At 37.6% G+C, this 18,309-nt stretch overlaps 1 protein-coding gene across 5 annotated transcripts in view; it reads right to left on the bottom strand.

The window, feature by feature from the left end:
• RABGAP1L (RAB GTPase activating protein 1 like) overlaps positions 1-18,309 on the bottom strand; it is a 765,564-nt gene that overhangs the window by 691,055 nt on the left and 56,200 nt on the right. For 4 of the 5 annotated variants that reach the window (XM_047840293.1, XM_047840291.1, XM_047840292.1 and 1 more), the window contains exons 2-3: positions 5,759-5,939; positions 3,998-4,190 (exon numbers count right to left, since the gene is read on the bottom strand). In XM_047840293.1, the coding sequence (XP_047696249.1) occupies positions 3,998-4,190; positions 5,759-5,896 (331 nt within the window). In that variant the 5' untranslated portion in view covers positions 5,897-5,939. The remainder of the gene's footprint in view (positions 1-3,997; positions 4,191-5,758; positions 5,940-18,309) is intronic. The other variant, XM_047840290.1, reaches the window with a different exon arrangement.

Below are 18,309 nucleotides of genomic sequence, written 5' to 3'. Positions count from 1 at the left end.
CCAAAAAAAAGACAAAATAAGCAGACAAGGCCTTTAAATAACTATTATAAATATGATACAGGATGTAAAGAAAAATACCTAACAAAATAGACAGAAAAATGAAAGACAAAAGACCAAAAGGAATTCTAAAGCTAAAAAATGCAAGATCTGAAATGAAATATTCCCTGGGTGGCTATAACAGCAGATTCTAAATTAGAGAAGAAAAAAATATTAAAGAAGTTCCTTGGGATAAAGAATAATGATACTAGAGGAAAACTGAAGAGCCTCAGAAGTTAAAAACATGAGGGCAATACTTCTTTGCTTTTTAACTTCTTTAAAATATAACAGATTATTCAAAGTAAAAATTAGATACTCTCCCCTTCACTGTCCTGCCTGCTGCTCCCTTGAGATGTATTCAGTAAGCCTCCCTTGTGTTAAAAAAAAAAAAAAAAAAAGAAAAAAGGTGGGGGGTGTAAAAATTAGCATTTTGTAGAATTTATAACATGTGCAAGCAAAATGAATGACAACAAAAGCATAAAGTCTGCAAGAAAAGAAATGGAAGATCTTCACAGTAAACAAGAAGTGGTATATCATTAAAACCTAGACCTGTTGGGGCACCTGGGTGGTCAGTTGGTTTAAGCAGCCAATTTCGCACAGATCATGATCACACCGTTCATGGGTTCAGCCCCACATCAGGCTCTGTGCTGAGAGCTCAGAACCTGGAGCCTGCTTCAGATTCTTTGTCTCCCTCTCTCTCTGCCCCTCCCCCACTCATGCTCGCGCTCTCTCCCCCTCTCTCAAAAATAAAACATTAAAAAAAATTTTAACTAGCAAAAATTTCCTATTAGATTTGCATCCAAGCAGCCAGTATATAAGATCATCACATGACAAAAACCAACAAGTTATCATGATATTGAAACAAAAGCTTTCATCTATCTGGTTTTGTAACTGAAAAACAATATACCTTTAATATTCACTCTAGGCCATTTAAATCTAGATACTTTCTAGATACAGTTCCTTGCCACTGAAGTTATGTGTCATTTTAAACTAACCACAGTAATTCTGTAAGCAAAAACTGTGTTGACTGCAGCTAGGAAAAGGCAGCTGAAATGTCTCATCTTAGTCTGTTCAGGCTGCTATAACAAAATACCACAGACTGGGTGGTTTATAAACAGTAGACATTTACTTCTCACAGTTCTAAATGCCAGGAGGACCAGGATCAAGGTACTGGCAGACTTGGCATCTCGCGGGAGCCCACTTTCTGGGTCACAGACAGCATCTTTTCACTGTGTCATCAGAGGCGGAAGGGACAAGGTAGCTTTCTGGGGTCTCTTTCATAAGGGCACTAAGCCCAATCATGAGGGTTCCACTCTCATGACCCTAATCACTTCCTACCTCCTAATATCGCTTTGAGGGTTAGAATTTCAACATGGATTCTGAGGAGAAGAACATTCAGAGCATAACATGTCTCTTTATTGAAAATAAAACTAAAAATATGTAACTAGAAAAGAATACTAAAAACCTACTTGTAAAGCAAAGGAAATTTCTTCTTATCCACTGAGATCTTTCTAAAAATGTATTTAGTGTAAGGGATGTTGAGAACACAAAAAGAGCACACAATACACAGTCCCTATCAAATATACTCAGAACTAAGAATCATAAGCCACTGTAAAGAATAATTAAAATTCCAACAACCCATCAGAGCTACATTAGCAGATAAAAGGTATTCCTTCCTTTTGATTAATATATTAACCAAAAAATAATTATATAAATGTGATATCAGTATGCCTTAGGTTTTTTGGAAGGGGTAGAGAGACTTAAATTCAAAAGGTAAAGCAAAGCAAAGCATAATAAGTAATATCATCTTTCATGTTCCCTTCATCAAGAATAAAAATTAATGCTTTTTAAGGTTTATTTCCAATCCTACATTTTTAATTAAAATACATAAATATTTACCTTAAATTCTCTTGTTCTTACTTCTAGCTGTATGACTATATGTTGAGACCTAGAAGTATTCATAGTGAGTCACCAAATCAGAGGGTTTTATTAAAGACCCCCAACACATTATAAATATCTTCTCCTACCCTGTCATTAAAGCTGTATGTATTATATAAAATGGTTGAGGATGTATCAGTGGGACAGGTTAAAAAAAAAAAAAAAAAACACAAAAACTTGCAATTTGGGGTGCCTAACATTAATGGTCCATTTGGAGGAAACCCCATGATTATGATATATGAGTATCTTTCTTTTTTAGTGTTAAAATGTGTTATCTAACAATTTAGTTAATGCAGGTCAAAGCAAAAAAAAAAAAAAACATTTATTATGGTACCATTCTCTTTCAGAAGATTTAGGTTTTTGTGTATTAAAATAAAACTATATTTTATGACATGGCTTTTCCTACCCAATCACAAAATAGTCTCCAATATTTTCTTCTTATAGGCTTATTTTTCACATTTCAATATTTGATTCACTAGGAATAAATTTTGTGTACAATGTAATTTAGGGCCATCATAGCCACACTGTGTACCACTCTGGCCTGTATCTATACTTACACCACACCAACATTCAGAAATGGATCACTGGTTCTAAGCCAATCAAGATAATCTCATCTTGACTGTCAGTGTGACTTATTGAGGGATTTGAATGTAACCAAGGCCTATTAGTTCATGTGATTCCCTAACTACTATAAAATGGTTCAACTGAGTGAAACTCACAACTTTTGTTCAATAGGTAAAGAAGAGAGCCTTTGTCTCTGCCACCAGCCATCAACAAATTGCCTGGCCTTACTTACCAATTTCTGCTAACTACTTTATGACCATAAAGGAAGCCAGTTGGAGAGAAAGGTGACAAAAGAGATGATAAAAGCTGAGAAGTTTACAAAAAAACCACAATCAGAGCCTCTAGTATTTAAACCAGCTATAGAAAGTGGCTTTGGTTTTTGTTCGGCTTTTCTTGTACCCAAAACCATTTTGCATTATAAGCTGATATTTCTACTACAAATCCTACTCAATCATGGATGCATTTATATTTTTATCAAGGTGTATTTTTTTTTATTTAAATTCAAGTTAGTTAACATACAGTATAGTCTTGGCTCCAGGGGTAGAACTGTGTGATTCATCTCTTACACATGACACCCAGTGCTCATCCCAAAAAGTGCCCTCCTTCATGCCCCTCACCCATTCACTCATCCCTGTACTCACTTCCTTTACAGCAACCCTCATTTTGTTCTCTGTATTTAAGAGTCTCTTATGTTTGCCTCTGTCTCTGTTTTTATCTTATTTTTCCTTCCCTTTCCCTATGTTCATGTATTGTGTCTCTCAAATTCCACGAGTAAAATCATATGATACTTCTCTTTCTCTGACGTATTTCACTTACCATAATATACTCTAGTTCCATCCATGTTGTTGCAAATGGCAAGATTTCATTCTTTTACATCACCTAATAGTATTCCATTATGTATATACACCACATCTTCTTTATCCATTCATCAGTCGATGGGCATTTGAGGTGCTTCCGTAATTTGGCTATTGCTTAATTGCACTACTAGGTATTTATCCAAAGGATACAAAATGCTGATTCAAAGAAGCACATGCACCCCAATACACTTATCAAATACACTGATGTAATTGATACGCTATTTTACTTAGAATTTTCACAAATGATAATTTTAAATAACCAAACTGAGTAAAAAGGCACATTATATGAAACACTGTGCCCATTACACTATTTCCTGATACCCAAGTATTTACTGAGTGCCTACTATGTGCCAAGTACTAGGAGTAAAATGAAGACTCAGACATAGTGCCTGTTCTCAAATAACATTGACATTGATTTTACAGGTAGAGAAACAAAAAAAACCATTAAGAACCAAAGTGGGAACTCTTAAGCAGAACCAAAAACTTGGTGGCCCTGATCTTAGAAAACAAAGCTAATAGGATTTTTTTAAATTTTCATCTTAAAATTTTCAGGATCACTTTATCCCATTTCTTTTATGATGTCTAAAAGTTCAATGCAGTACCTGTATTCGATGGATCCAAAATTAACTGAAGAGATGGCTTATTTGTTTGGCTGGCTGAAACATCTCCAAATGAATGGTCTGAACTCTCACTGGAACTCTGACAATCAGCAAGAGGACTGCTTTGCCCTTTCTCAGAATCTCTCAGAATCTCTTCCATGGCTTTTTCCAATTGTTCATCACCATTAGAAACAATCTATAGACAAAGCAAGATGATTCTGTTTCAATCATATTATGGTTCTGGACTTTTCAAGGTTTCTAATCTTTTATTTCTATTTCTAATATTTTGTTTCTAGAAGAAATTAAAACAATCTAAATTTTAAATTTAAATCTAAGTTACTGAATACCAAGAATTTATACACTTGTACCTAACTGTATCTAAGATCTAATTTACAGAGATTTTTCTTTCTTTTTCTTCTTTTCCTTAAGAACACATTCTAAAAACCAGGCAATCTTAAATTTATGTGTTTTAAAGGGAAAAACAGGTAAGTTTAAGTGGACACTGTCTACTGTGACTGTTATTCAAAAGGCCATATTTCTTGTTATCATAGCATAAACGTATTTGTGATTTCTTTATGAATTTTGCTTGCTTGGTAATTTTTTTACATTTAAGTTGACTCATCCTTCTCTTAAAAGCAGGTGAGATCAAAAGCCTAATAAAGGTCTTAAATTAAACACACTAACTAAAATGCAGATACTTATTTTTCAATGCTAATATTTAAATACATTTAAAGCCATTGATTTAAATATCTATTACCTAAATTTAAATAAAACCACTATTCTAATACACTTATAAAACTATATATACTCAACATAATGTAAAATGGGTATTTAATACTATAATTTCTATAAAATTTTATTAGATTCATATATACTTTTGATGCCATAGTTAATACTAAATAAAAGTCAAACAATATTAGCATATCAGACTAATTTCTCTACTCCTGTTTCTAGAGGGTGTTTATGCAATTCTCATGCATGTATATGGGTTTGTTTGATTCTTTTTCTTCGAGTTAGGAAAGACAACACAAATTTGAAAACGGATCATCTTCAAATAAAAACTCAATTGCTAAAAATGTAAGACATATACTTTAAAAATATTCAGGCAAGGGGCACTTGGGTCGCTCAGTCAGTTAAGCATCCAACTTCAGCTCAGGTCACGATCTCAAACCCCTCATCGGGCTCCCTCCTGTCAGCCCCGAGCTTCAGATCCTGTCTCCCTCTCTCTCTGTCCTCTCCCCTACTCTCACTCTCTCTCAAAAATAAACATTAATTTTTTTTTAAAATTCAGACAAGCCACCTATTCAATCACATACTAGAATGCTACCAGCTGATTTAAAACATAAAAACCATACAGTTGTTTCTTAAGTACAAATAAAACATAACTATTTATGTAATTAACTTTAAAAATCCAGCAGCAAGAGAGACAAAAATATCTCTTCTATTTTAAGTCTTATATATTAAGTCTTATATAAATTTAAGGCAAATTCCCCAATTATCCTTTTCTTTCTATTTTCCCTTCTATTCCTTCTTCCTAAAATTATGAATTAAAAAATAAAGAACCAAAAGCAAAAAACTTTAAAAATACACAAACCAAATAATTAGCTTCTGCATAAATCAAAGACTGACGTTATTCAAGGTCAGTATTTGAGAAAAACCTTCGTATTTTACACATCTCTCAAGATCAGTCTCACCTCATTAAAAAAATAATAATTTAAAATAGTATCATCTGTAAATAAACAAAAGCAAGAAAGAAAGAAATACCTTCAGTTCAGGTTTTTCATCATCTTTTGTAGACGTATCATCTGCATGCTGAGAAACCAAAACAAATTCTTCACTGTTCAGTGTTGCCACAGAATCTGATGACCCACCAACCTTCTGTAATGAAGCTCTGACCTCCATTTCAATTCTACAAACTTCTCTTCCCACATCCACCTGGTCAAAACTACAGAGATTTAAAAAAACAAAACAAAACAAAACAAAAAACAGCATGAATAAGAACATGATCAATACTCAGCCTTTAAAAATGGTTCACATGAAAAAGAATTCTGTTGGCTAGATAATTATCTCAAAACTAGGGAGGCTACCTTCTTGGACTGGGCCACATAATGCAAATGTACTCCCTTCACCCTGAATTCCCAGACTAAAAGAACCATATTGTGCCCTGAAAAACAACACAAACCCGCCCATATCTCAACTAAACAGATTTACCACTGCTTGATTCATTTCTCCTAGAAATACTATTTTTGTTCTTTTTTAATAGAGGAAATAATTAAGCATGATACTAGAAACCAAATTCACACACAAAGTCACTGAAATTACTTTATAATTAAATCCAAATGTTTACAAAAACGTATCTCCTAAAAGTATTGTACCTTAAAATATCTTTGTGTCACATAAGTTTACTAATTAATAAGAATTCAACACCCAGGGGCACCTGGGTGGCTCAGTCAGTTAACATCTTGACTTCAGCTCAGGTCATGATTTTGCAATTGTGATATCAAGCCTGTATGGGCTCGGCTTGCTGCTATCAGCCTGCCAGTGCAGAGCCCACTTCAGATCCTTGGTCCCCCTCTCTCTGCCCCTCCCCCACTTGCGCTCTCCCAAAAATAAAGAAAAATTTAAAAAAAAAAAGAATTCAATACACTAAACCATTTATCTTTTCTTTTCCAGACACACTACCACTTATCAGCACAAGGGGGTGGGGAAAAGGCCAAGGCTTTCACATTTCATTCATGTGACGGTGTAGATACAGTGTAATTCTGCTTTCTGGATAGATCTGTACACCACAGAAACTCAACAATGTCTATCACTTCCAGAAGTTCAAATATTCACACTGCTAATTTAACTGAACCTGTGTGCTACATAACAAACACAGTACTCAGCATTAGGGTTATAGGAGTGACTAAGGCAGACAAGTTGCCTGCTCTCCTGGAGCTTACATCTAGTAAGAAATCAAGCAAGTAAGCAAATGTAATTCCAAATCACTCTAAAGGCTATGAAGAAGATAAAATATGTTATTGTAACAATGACTAGCTACAAAAAGCATAGGGACAACTTTAAGTAAGGTGGTAGGAAAGAACTCAGGGAAATATCTGAGCTGAAATGTAAAAGACAAAAGAGAACGGTATATTAATCTGCTCAGTGACCAAAGGGATAATGTGATAGAGGGGTAGAACAAGTAAACTGGGGCTAAAGAACACAGGACTCTCTAAGTCTGCTGATGCATGCCTTAAAATTACCCAGAATTGTTCTTTTTCTCGTTCCAATTAAGTTATTCTGTTCTCTGCCCCACATAAATATGGCTGCAATATCTCATTTTGCCTTTAGGTGACACTAACACCATTATTCTTGGCAAAAAAAAGAAAAAGAAAAAAAAAAGATTTACTCTCAGCTTCCAGTTACACTTTAATAATTACTTCCATCTTCATCGAAACTCAAAATTCCCAGTAACTTTAAAATAAAGAGTAACTATTCTAGGATAGTGTAATTAGCTAGCCATCATTTCATTCTGTTGGACATGTGAATATCCTTCCTTTTAAATGTTAAATCCTTCAAGCACATTTTTCTGTCCTCTAAAGATTTTTCATTTTGCAAGTAAATGTTTCTGAAAACAGTATGTGTTAGAGGCCACGTCTTTGCCCTTCCAGGCTGCCCCAAGAATCTTTGATTACCAAGACGCTACACATTCCAGATATTCTTTCTGTGGCCAATCCTTCAAGCCCAAGTTGCCACTCCTCAACTTAACATCTAAATGCTGGAAATTCCCCAAGTTCAAGTTCTGAACTTGTGACTCCTTGCCACACACATCTCTCTAAGCAGTATCTCTCATTGCCATGTATTTAAATACCATCTATACCTAATAGTCTCCCAAATTTCTCTCTCAACCCAAATGTCCTCTAAAGTCTTCATTTGGAATCCAACTTTTTTTTTTTTTTTGAGAGAGAGAGAGAGAGAGAGAAAGAGAATGAGAATGAGAATGAATAAGCAAGGAAGGGGCAGAGAGAGAAAAACAGAATCTGAAGCAGGCTCCAGGCTCTGAGCTGTCAGCACAGAGTCAGACGTGGGGCTTGAACTCACAAACTGTGAGATCATGACCTGAGCTAAAGTCAGATGCTTAACCGAATGACCCACCCAAGCGCCCCCCAACTTTCTACTTTATATTTCCATGTGGAATTCTTATCAATATCTTAAATGTGACCCAAATGTAATTCCTAACGTCTCCTCCAAATTTCTCATTCAGATTTCCCATTTCAGTTAGTAACACCACTTTCTATCAAGTTGCTCAAATAAGTAATTTGGATATCATTCTTAATTCATCTCTACTTCTTCATTCCTCCCATAAGCATGTCATGTTAGCCCCACTTCCAAAATAAATCCCACATCTATCCCATTTCTTCATGGACATTTTTATCAACCTAATCCAGGGAATGTTCTCATCTACTAAAAAAGTCTCCTAACCCAAGTCCTACTTCCAGTCCTCTCTTCCCCTAATCTATTCTTCACAGAGATGCCAAAGAAATCTTTCAGAAAATAAATTAGATTACATTAGAACTCTACTCTAAAATGTTTTCACTGAGGCGCCTAGGTGGCCCAGTCAGTTAAGCCTGGTTTCCACTCAGGTCATGATCTCTCGGTCTCATGGGTTCCAGCCTCACATTGGGCTCTGCACTGGCAGCGCAGAGCCTGCTTGGGATTCTCTCCCTCCCTCTCTCTCTGCCCCACCCCCACTCACGCTGTCTCTAACCCTCTCACAAAATGAATAAACTTGAAAGGAAATTTTTTTAATCTTTTCACTAAAATTCAAATAAAATCCAAATTATGCCAGGACTTACAAAGCCCAACACACCTTTCCCTCTGTCACTTTACCATTACAGCTCTTTAATTACCGAAAGTTCTTTTACACTATAGGGTCTTAGCTCCTGCCTCCTTTCATATGGCTGACTCCTAAGGTATCAGCTTTCATTCATCCATTCAACAAATATTTAATGAGTCTCTATGATGCACTAGAAACAATCATGGGACCTGGAGACTAAATGATGAGTAAGACCAATTTAGTTCCAGTCTTCCTAGAGCTAACATTCTTATGGAAGAGAGAAATAACATAGAAAAAAAATAAATCAAGATCACGTACTGGAATATATACTATGAAAGGTAATGAGAAGACAGGAGGCAATATGGACCCAGTTGACGTTTGGGCTTAATAAGAATGAGTGAGCCATGGAAAGAACTAGGGGAAAAGAACTTCAAGTAGAAGAAACAACAAATACAAAAAGCCCAGATATGAGAAAAGGCTTATGAGAAAGGAGGCCATAATAGCTAGATCACAGTGAGCATGGGTAAGAGCAGGATAAGATGAGATATAGAAAAGAAGGCGGGGGGGGGGGGGGGGCGCCTGGGTGGCGCAGTCGGTTAAGCGGCCAGCTTCGGCTCAGGTCATGATCTCGCGGTCCGTGAGTTCGAGCCCCGCGTCAGGCTCTGTGCCGACAGCTCAGAGCCTGGAGCCTGTTTCAGATTCTGTGTCTCCCTCTCTCTGCCCCTCCCCCGTTCATGCTCTGTCTCTCTCTGTCCCAAAAATAAATAAAAAACGTTGAAAAAAAAATTTAAAAAAAAAAAAAGAAAAGAAGGCGGGGAACCCTGAGGCCACCCCCTGATGCTAAGGCTATCTAAATAAACCCTAACTCCAACTCTTTCATTTACCTGAGAATATCATATGCCTAGTGTAGCAGCTAGTACATAGTAGATATTCAACAAATGCGTTGAACAATTTGTTGTTAAAAGCACCAATCAGGCTAAAGTTCTCACAAAAAAACAAATGCAGAGCCAAGATTCAAACCAGGTATTCAGACTTCAAAGTACATGCTCTGAACCACTACATTATACTGTCTCTTGAAGTTTCCTCACCTATTCCTAGAGACTGAGGGTTGGTATCTGTCATTACATACACAATGAACCTTCTCCACACCTCTCCTCTCTCCATCAAAAGTTATGTCTTCTCCCAAGACATTCTTCTTTGGGGCATCTGGGTGGCTCACTCAGTTGAGTGTCCGACTCTCAATTTCAGTCAGCTTAGGTCATGATCCCAGGGTGGTGGGATCTGGCCCCATGCTGGGCTCCATGGTGAGCATGGAGCCTGCTTGAGATTCTCTACCTCTGCCCCTTTACCCTACTAATGTGCACGCGTGCGCTCTCTCTCTCAAAAAAAAAAAAAAAGAAAAAAAATTTCTTCCTGTGTAAGTGATAAATAGCTACCCTGGCCATTAACTCTCAATCAGCATGCTAAGGGCGCCTGGGTGGCTCAGTGAGCTAAGCAGCTGACTTCGGCTCTGATCATGATCTCACAGTCTGCAAGTTCAAACCCCGTGTCAGGCTCTGTGCTGACAGATCAGAACCTGCAGCCTGCTTTGGATTCTGTGTCTCCTCTCTCTGCCCCTCCCCCACTAATGCTCGCGCTCTCTCTCTCCCTCTCTCTCAAAAATAAAACATTTAAAAAAATTTTTAATAAATAAATAAATCAGCATGTTAATGAATACTAATGGCTATACAATTCAAATAAGATGTCCATTTTTAAGAGGTTTTCTTTAGCCCAAGAAAATGTTAGATATTCTGCCAGGCTAACAAGAAAACTATTAGTTTACCAAAAGTAATTTTGTGATCTCTTCAAAACACAGCCCAGAATTTCTCATGTTCCTCAGAATTAAGTCAGCTCTCATTACAAGCATAAAACCCTGCCTCCAAGGGCCTTAAGAATACTTTTAGAAGTTTGCCCAATGCTACTTTATTTGGTTGAACATTTCCATTTCTTTGAACCTCAATGCAGATGTTTACTAAATTTGCACACTTGCACACAAATACAAAAATCTGAGAATGCAAAGCCAACACTTTAAAATATTTCAGGAGCACCTGGATGGCTCAGTGGGTTAAGTGTCCAACTTCAGCTCAGGTCATAACCTCACAGTTCTTGAGTTCAAGCCTGGCATCACGCTCTGTGCTGACAACTCAGAGCCTGAAGCCTGCTTCGGATTCTGTGTCACCCTCTCTCTATGCCCCACAAAATATTACAAAATTATATTCAACAATATGTAAAAAGAATTACACCCAAGGTAAGACTGACAACATTCAAAAATTAATCAATGTAATAAAACATATCAAAATAAGCTAAAGAAAAATCATGATCATGTCAGTTACACACAAAATGCATTTGACAAAATCCAACACTCATTCATGATCAAAATAAAAACTCTCAGCAACCTAGCGATTTTTGAAACTTCCTCAACTTGATTAAGAGTATCTACAAAAAACCTACAGCTAACATACTTAATTATGAAACTGGGCACTTTCCCCTTAAGACTTGGAAGAACACAAGGATGCCCTCTCTCACCACTCTGATTCAACACAATAAATAAAAGTATAGAGATCGTAAAGGAAGAATGAAACAGTCTCTATTCACAGATTACATAATTATCTATGTAGAAAATCCCAAAGAATCTACAAAAACAAAAACAACTTCCTACAATTAATAAGTATAGGAAGGTCACAGGATACAAGGTAAACAAATGTCGATTTCTTCCCTACATACAGTCAACAATTGGAACTGAAGTTTTAAAAAAGCAGTACCATTTACCATATCACAAAAAGATGAAATACTCAGGCATAAACTTAATAAGATACATATAAGATCTATAAGTAATAAATCTATAAAACACTGATGAAAGAAATTTAAAAGATCTAAACAAATTAAGAGATACTCAATGTTCATGGATTAGAAGCTCAATGTTGTCAACATGTCAATTTTTCCCTACCTGCTAAGACGAATGACCAACTGAGCACTCAACTACAAGTTGTTAGGGGACATGCAGGGACCATGTCTATCTTTATCTTACTCACCAACACATCCCCAGCACAGTGCCAGCACAGATAACATGGGCTCAAAAAATATCTGCTTAATAAACAAGTCAATTATCTTGGATGTAGCAGAACGGACTCCGCAATCAGATAGGAAGTTGGACTGAATGAATTCTAAAGTCACTTAATCTTAAGATTCTCATTCCATGTGATGTGCTGAAGAATTCCATTTCACAAGTCAATTCAAAACATAATTTATTAAATCTACTACTATGAAGCAATATGCTAATATGCTAATGTTACTACTGTCTCTTTATGGCAATCTACTATTATTTCTTCCAGTCAAAAGAAAGAGCAGCTGGAAAACTTGCAGGGGTCTTTTAAATAATACGGAGCTCACTGTTCTATGAACTCAAGACTAATACATCCATTTCAACTCAGCATGTAAAACAGACCAGTGCACAAAAGCAAAACGACTTTTAAAGGCATTTGGTTAAAAGGCTACCCTATCATAATCCAAAAGTTAGACTGTAAAATCGGACCAAAAAAAATGTTATGTCTCTTCAGATATTAAAAAAAAAAAAAATACTGGGAACTACAGTGTTGGCATACACATTTTTATTCTTTAGGCATTTTAAAGGTACAAGAGAATAAGGGACAGGAAACTTATCAGTCCTACAGAAAATCTGATGTATGTTTTTTCTATTCATCCCCTTTTTCCCTTCTCAAAGGAGTTCAATAAATAGTTTTGATTGACTGAATCACTTAAATACACGCTTATCCCCACACCGATAGCAATTCTACCAATTCTACCCAGTGAAATGGCTTTTAATTCTCACTTTAAGTCCACATCATTTTTGTGAAATGAGCAATATATTTTAAATTAACACCTCACTTGGATGCCTAAAACTACAATTTTCACATATACACTAGAAACAGTGTAGCAACATTTAGCAGAGTCTAACTGGAAGCTATCTTCTTCCCAAAATAACTGAACACATTCAAAAGTATAAAATCGTGGTGCACATGGTCCAATTTCTTTTCGTGCCAAATGTGGTTAGCCAGCTTCTTGCTTTTAGATTATGTGTTTGCACCTATTCATTTTCAAGTAGCTCTTGAACTAAAATAGAACCCTGAATATATGAGTGTGAGTCAAAATTGGACAAGATAAGCTGCAAGTTCTATTAGGCATGAGAATTCAAATGACTATAGTAGGCCTGTTACAACACTGGAAACAGGAAATAGTCTTAATTTACAATAAGAAAACAGACATGAATAATCTGGAACAACATTTACCAACTATAATTATTCTGTGCTTTAAAAAAAAAAACCATCCGGATGTAAAGGATCTGTATGCTGAAAACTATAGAAAGCTTATGAAGGTATTGAAGAAGATTTAAAGAAATGGAAAGACATTCCCTGCTCATGGATTGGAAGAATAAATATTGTCAAAATGTCAATACTACCCAAAGCTATCTACACATTCAATGCAATCCCAATCAAAATTGCACCAGCATTCTTCTCGAAACTAGAACAAGCAATCCTAAAATTCATATGGAACCACAAAAGGCCCCGAATAGCCAAAGGAATTTTGAAGAAGAAGACCAAAGCAGGAGGCATCACAACCCCAGACTTTAGCCTCTACTACAAAGCTGTCATCATCAAGACAGCATGGTATTGGCACAAAAACAGATACATAGACCAATGGAATAGAATAGAAACCCCAGAACTAGACCCACAAACGTATGGCCAACTCATCTTTGACAAAGCAGGAAAGAACATACAATGGAAAAAAGACAGTCTCTTTAACAAATGGTGCTGGGAGAACTGGACAGCAACATGCAGAAGGTTGAAACTAGACCACTTTCTCACACCATTCACAAAAATAAACTCAAAATGGATAAAGGACCTAAATGTCAGACAGGAAACCATCAAAACCTTAGAGGAGAAAGCAGGAAAAGACCTCTCTGACCTAAGCCGTAGCAATCTCTTACTCGACACATCCCCAAAGGCAAGGGAATTAAAAGCAAAAGTGAATTACTGGGACCTTATGACGATAAAAAGCTTCTGCACAGCAAAGGAAACAACCAACAAAACTAAAAGGCAACCAACGGAATGGGAACAGATATTTGCAAATGACATATCGGACAAAGGGCTAGTATCCAAAATCTATAAAGAGCTCACCAAACTCCACACCCGAAAAACAAATAACCCAGTGAAGAAATGGGCAGAAAACATGAATAGACACTTCTCTAAAGAAGACATCCGGATGGCCAACAGGCACATGAAAAGATGCTCAGCGTCACTCCTTATCAGGGAAATACAAATCAAAACCACACTCAGGTATCACCTCACGCCAGTCAGAGTGGCCAAAATGAACAAATCAGGAGACTATAGATGCTGGAGAGGATGTGGAGAAACAGGAACCCTCTTGCACTGTTGGTGGGAATGCAAATTGGTGCAGCCGCTCTGGAAAACAGTGTGGAGGTTCCTCAGAAAATTAAAAATAGACCTACCCTATGACCCAGCAATAGCACTGCTAGGAATTTATCCAAGGGATACAGGAGTACTGATGCATAGGGCCACTTGTACCCCAATGTTCATAGCAGCACTCTCAACAATAGCCAAATTATGGAAAGAGCCTAAATGTCCATCAACTGATGAATGGATAAAGAAATTGTGGTTTATATACACAATGGAATATTACGTGGCAATGAGAAAGAATGAAATATGGCCTTTTGTAGCAACGTGGATGGAACTGGAGAGTGTGATGCTAAGTGAAATAAGCCATACAGAGAAAGACAGATACCATATGGTTTCACTCTTATGTAGATCCTGAGAAACTTAACAGGAACCCATGGGGGAGGGGAAGGAAAAAAAAAAAAAAGAGGTTAGAGTGGGAGACAGCCAAAGCATAAGAGACTGTTAAAAACTGAGAACAAACTGAGGGTTGATGGGGGGTGGGAGGGAGGAGAGGGTGGGTGATGGGTATTGAGGAGGGCACCTTTTTGGATGAGCACTGGGTGTTGTATGGAAACCAATGTGACAATAAATTTCATATATAAAAAAAATAAAAAATTAAAAAATTAAAAAATTAAAAAAAAATAAAATAAAATAAATTAAAAAAATAAAAAATAAACCAGTCTTGAGGGAAAAAAAAAAAAACTACCATAGTTCCTATTTACTAAACAGTCCATCCATTATTCCAGTTCTCAGGCAAGAGCCACACCAACATGAATAGATGTATGCAAGTATACTCCTGCACAAAGGGGCACAAAAGGGCCTTAGTAATTCACATTACTTTAGTGGATACCTATTTTTTTTTTTGTCCAGCAATAATCACAATACCTTTTTTTCTGAAAATAAGCCTTCCCTCTGTTCAAATCTCATGGTTTTTATAGAAACCTCAACACCATGGCCAAACAGTTCCAAAGATGGGCACTGAATCCAAACTACTTAGACCAATTAACCCAATTGCTAAGATTTTTGGACTGGTGACCAAAGACTTCACCATGACAGTTATTCTTAGATAAACTAAGAATTGTTGGTACCCATGTTTTCTCCCATATGAAGAAGGTCAATATGCAATGAAAGAGATAAGTATATCCTAAAGCCAGACAAGCAGGAGAGTCTTAGTCGAGTCCCTACCATTTTGTTTGAGACAATCCTGAGGTATAGCTCTATCTGTTCCAAACCTCAGTCTTGGTAAACCCACTATTTCTTTAATTCTATGAAATATCCCTTTCAATAAATTATTTTTCCATAAGTTAGTTTAATAAATTTTTTTAAATATTTATTCATTTTTGAGAGACAGAGTGTGAGTCGGGGAGTGGCAGAGAGAGGGGAAGACACAGAATCTGAAGCAGGCTCCAGGCTCTGAGCTGTCAGCACAGAGCCTGACACAGGGCTCAAACTCACAAACCAAGAGATCTAGACCTGAGCTGAAGTCGGTGCTTAACCAACTGAGCCACCCAGGCACCCCTGCATTAAGTTAAATTTTTTTTTTTGTTTATTTATTTTTGAGAGAGACAGAGCATAAGTCAAAGAAGGACAGAGAGAGAAGGAGACACAGAATCCAAAGCAGGCTCCAGGCTCCGAGATGTCAGCACAGAGCCCAACACGGGGCTTGAACTCACAAACTGTGAGATCATGGCCTGAGCCAAAGACAGAAACTTTACCAACTGAGCCACCCAGGTGCCCCATAAGTTAGTTTAAGTTGAGTTTCTGTCACATGAAACCTAATAAGTCCTAATATAATTATATGCAAGCAAAAAGACATAAAAGATATATTTTAATAAGTTTCATATAGTAAATATAAGGACAAAAATCTAGGTGAATGAAGATAGTATATAAAAATTTGACAATTCCCCAGATAAACAGTATACTTGATCTGATGAAATAAAAAAAGGGGAGAAATGACTTACTTGAAATAATTACCAGAGGAAGAGAAGAATACAAGTGGTACTTACAAAGGATGGTTTAAAAGGCAATAGAGGGGCACCTGGGTGGCTCAGTCAACTGGGCATCTGACTCCTGATTTTGACTCAGGTCATGATCTCAGTTTCGTGGGCTCGAGCCCCATATCGGGCTCTGTGCTGGCGGCACACAGCCTGCTTGGGATTCTCTCTCTTCCTCTGTCTCTGCCCTCCCCCGACTGTGCTCTCTCTCTCTCAAAATAAACAAACTTTAAAAAAAATTTTTTTTTTAATTAAAAAAAAAAAAAAAAAGGAAGATGATGATGATGATGATGATAGTGGACCAAGAAGCCAAAAGACTCAAAATGCAACTTGTGAAAAAGACCCGAATCCAATACACAGAAAGAGGTAGAGTCTCCCTCCAGACCCACAGACCCATGAGTTAAAAACCTAAATATTTGTTTTGTAAGCCAGCAAACATTTCAGCATTATTATGTAGCATTGCCACAACAATGGTTGACTAATTCATTGACCTGTTTTTAAATACCTTCACTTAAAGGGGTGTCTGGCTGGCTTAGTTGGAAGAGTGCAAGCTGGGGAAGGACAGAGAGAGGAGGAGACAGAATCCGAAGCAGGCTCAAGGCTCTGAGCCCTTAGCACAGAGCCCAATGTGGGGCCTGAACCCACAAACCACTGGATCATGACCTGAGCCAAAGTCGGATGCCCAACCAACTGAGCCACCCAGGTACCCCCTTAAAAAATGTTTTTTTAAGTTTATTTATTTTTTTTTAATTTTTTTTTCAACGTTTATTTATTTTTGGGACAGAGAGAGACAGAGCATGAACGGGGGAGGGGCAGAGAGAGAGGGAGACACAGAATCGGAAACAGGCTCCAGGCTCTGAGCCATCAGCCCAGAGCCTGATGCGGGGCTCGAACTCACGGACCGCGAGATCGTGACCTGGCTGAAGTCGGACGCTTAACCGACTGCGCCACCCAGGCGCCCCTTAAGTTTATTTATTTTAAGAGACAGAGAGAGCAGAGGAGGGGCAGATAGAGGGAGACATGAAATCTGAAGCAGAATCCAGGTGTTGAGCTGTCAGCACAGAGCCCAACATGGGACTTGAACTCATAGCCCACGAGATCTTGACCTGCCCTGAAGTTGGATGCTTAACCAACTGAGCCACCTGGGCACCCAATTTTTTTTTTAAGTTTATTTACTTATTTTTGAGAAAGAGAGAGAGAGAACACAAATATGAGTGGGGGAGGGGTAGAGAGAGAGGGAAAAGTTAAGAATCCCAAGAAGGCTCTGCACAGTCAGTGCAGAGCCCGGCACAGGGCTCAAACTCACGAACCATGAGATCATGACCTGAGCTGAAACCAAGAGTCAGATGCTTAACCGACTGAGCCACCCAGGTGCCCCTAAATGAAAAATACTTTTTTTTGTTTTGTTTTACATTTTTTCATTTTTTTTTAATATATGAAATTTATTGTCAAATTGGTTTCCATACAACACCCAGTGCTCATCCCAAAAGGTGCCTTCCTCAATACCCATCACTCACCCTCCCCTCCCTCCCACCCCCCATCAACCCTCAGTTTGTTCTCAGTTGTTTTTTTTAATTTTTTTTTAACGTTTATTTATTTTTGAGACAGAGAGAGACAGAGCATGAACAGGGGAGGGGCAGAGAGAGAGGGAGACACAGAATCGGAAACAGGCTGCAGGCTGTGAGCTGTCAGCACAGAGCCCGACGCGGGGCTCGAACTCACGGACCGCGAGATCATGACCTGAGCCGAAGTCGGACGCTTAACCGACCAAGCCACCCAGGCGCCCCTGTTCTCAGTTTTTAACAGTCTCTTATGTTTTGGCTCTCTCCCACTCTAACTTTTTTTTTTTTTTTCCTTCCCTTTCCCCATGGGTTTCTGTTAAGTTTCTTAGGATCCACATAAGAGTGAAACCATATGGTATCTGTCTTTCTCTGTATGGCTTATTTAACTTAGCATCACACTCTCCAGTTCCATCCACGTTGCTACAAAAGGCCATATTTCATTCTTTCTCAT

Source organism: Prionailurus viverrinus, chromosome F1, assembly GCF_022837055.1.
Source record: "Prionailurus viverrinus isolate Anna chromosome F1, UM_Priviv_1.0, whole genome shotgun sequence".
Lineage (NCBI taxonomy): Eukaryota > Metazoa > Chordata > Mammalia > Carnivora > Felidae > Prionailurus > Prionailurus viverrinus.
Note: the sequence above shows the minus strand (reverse complement) of the source record. Positions and strands in the feature narration are given on the sequence as shown.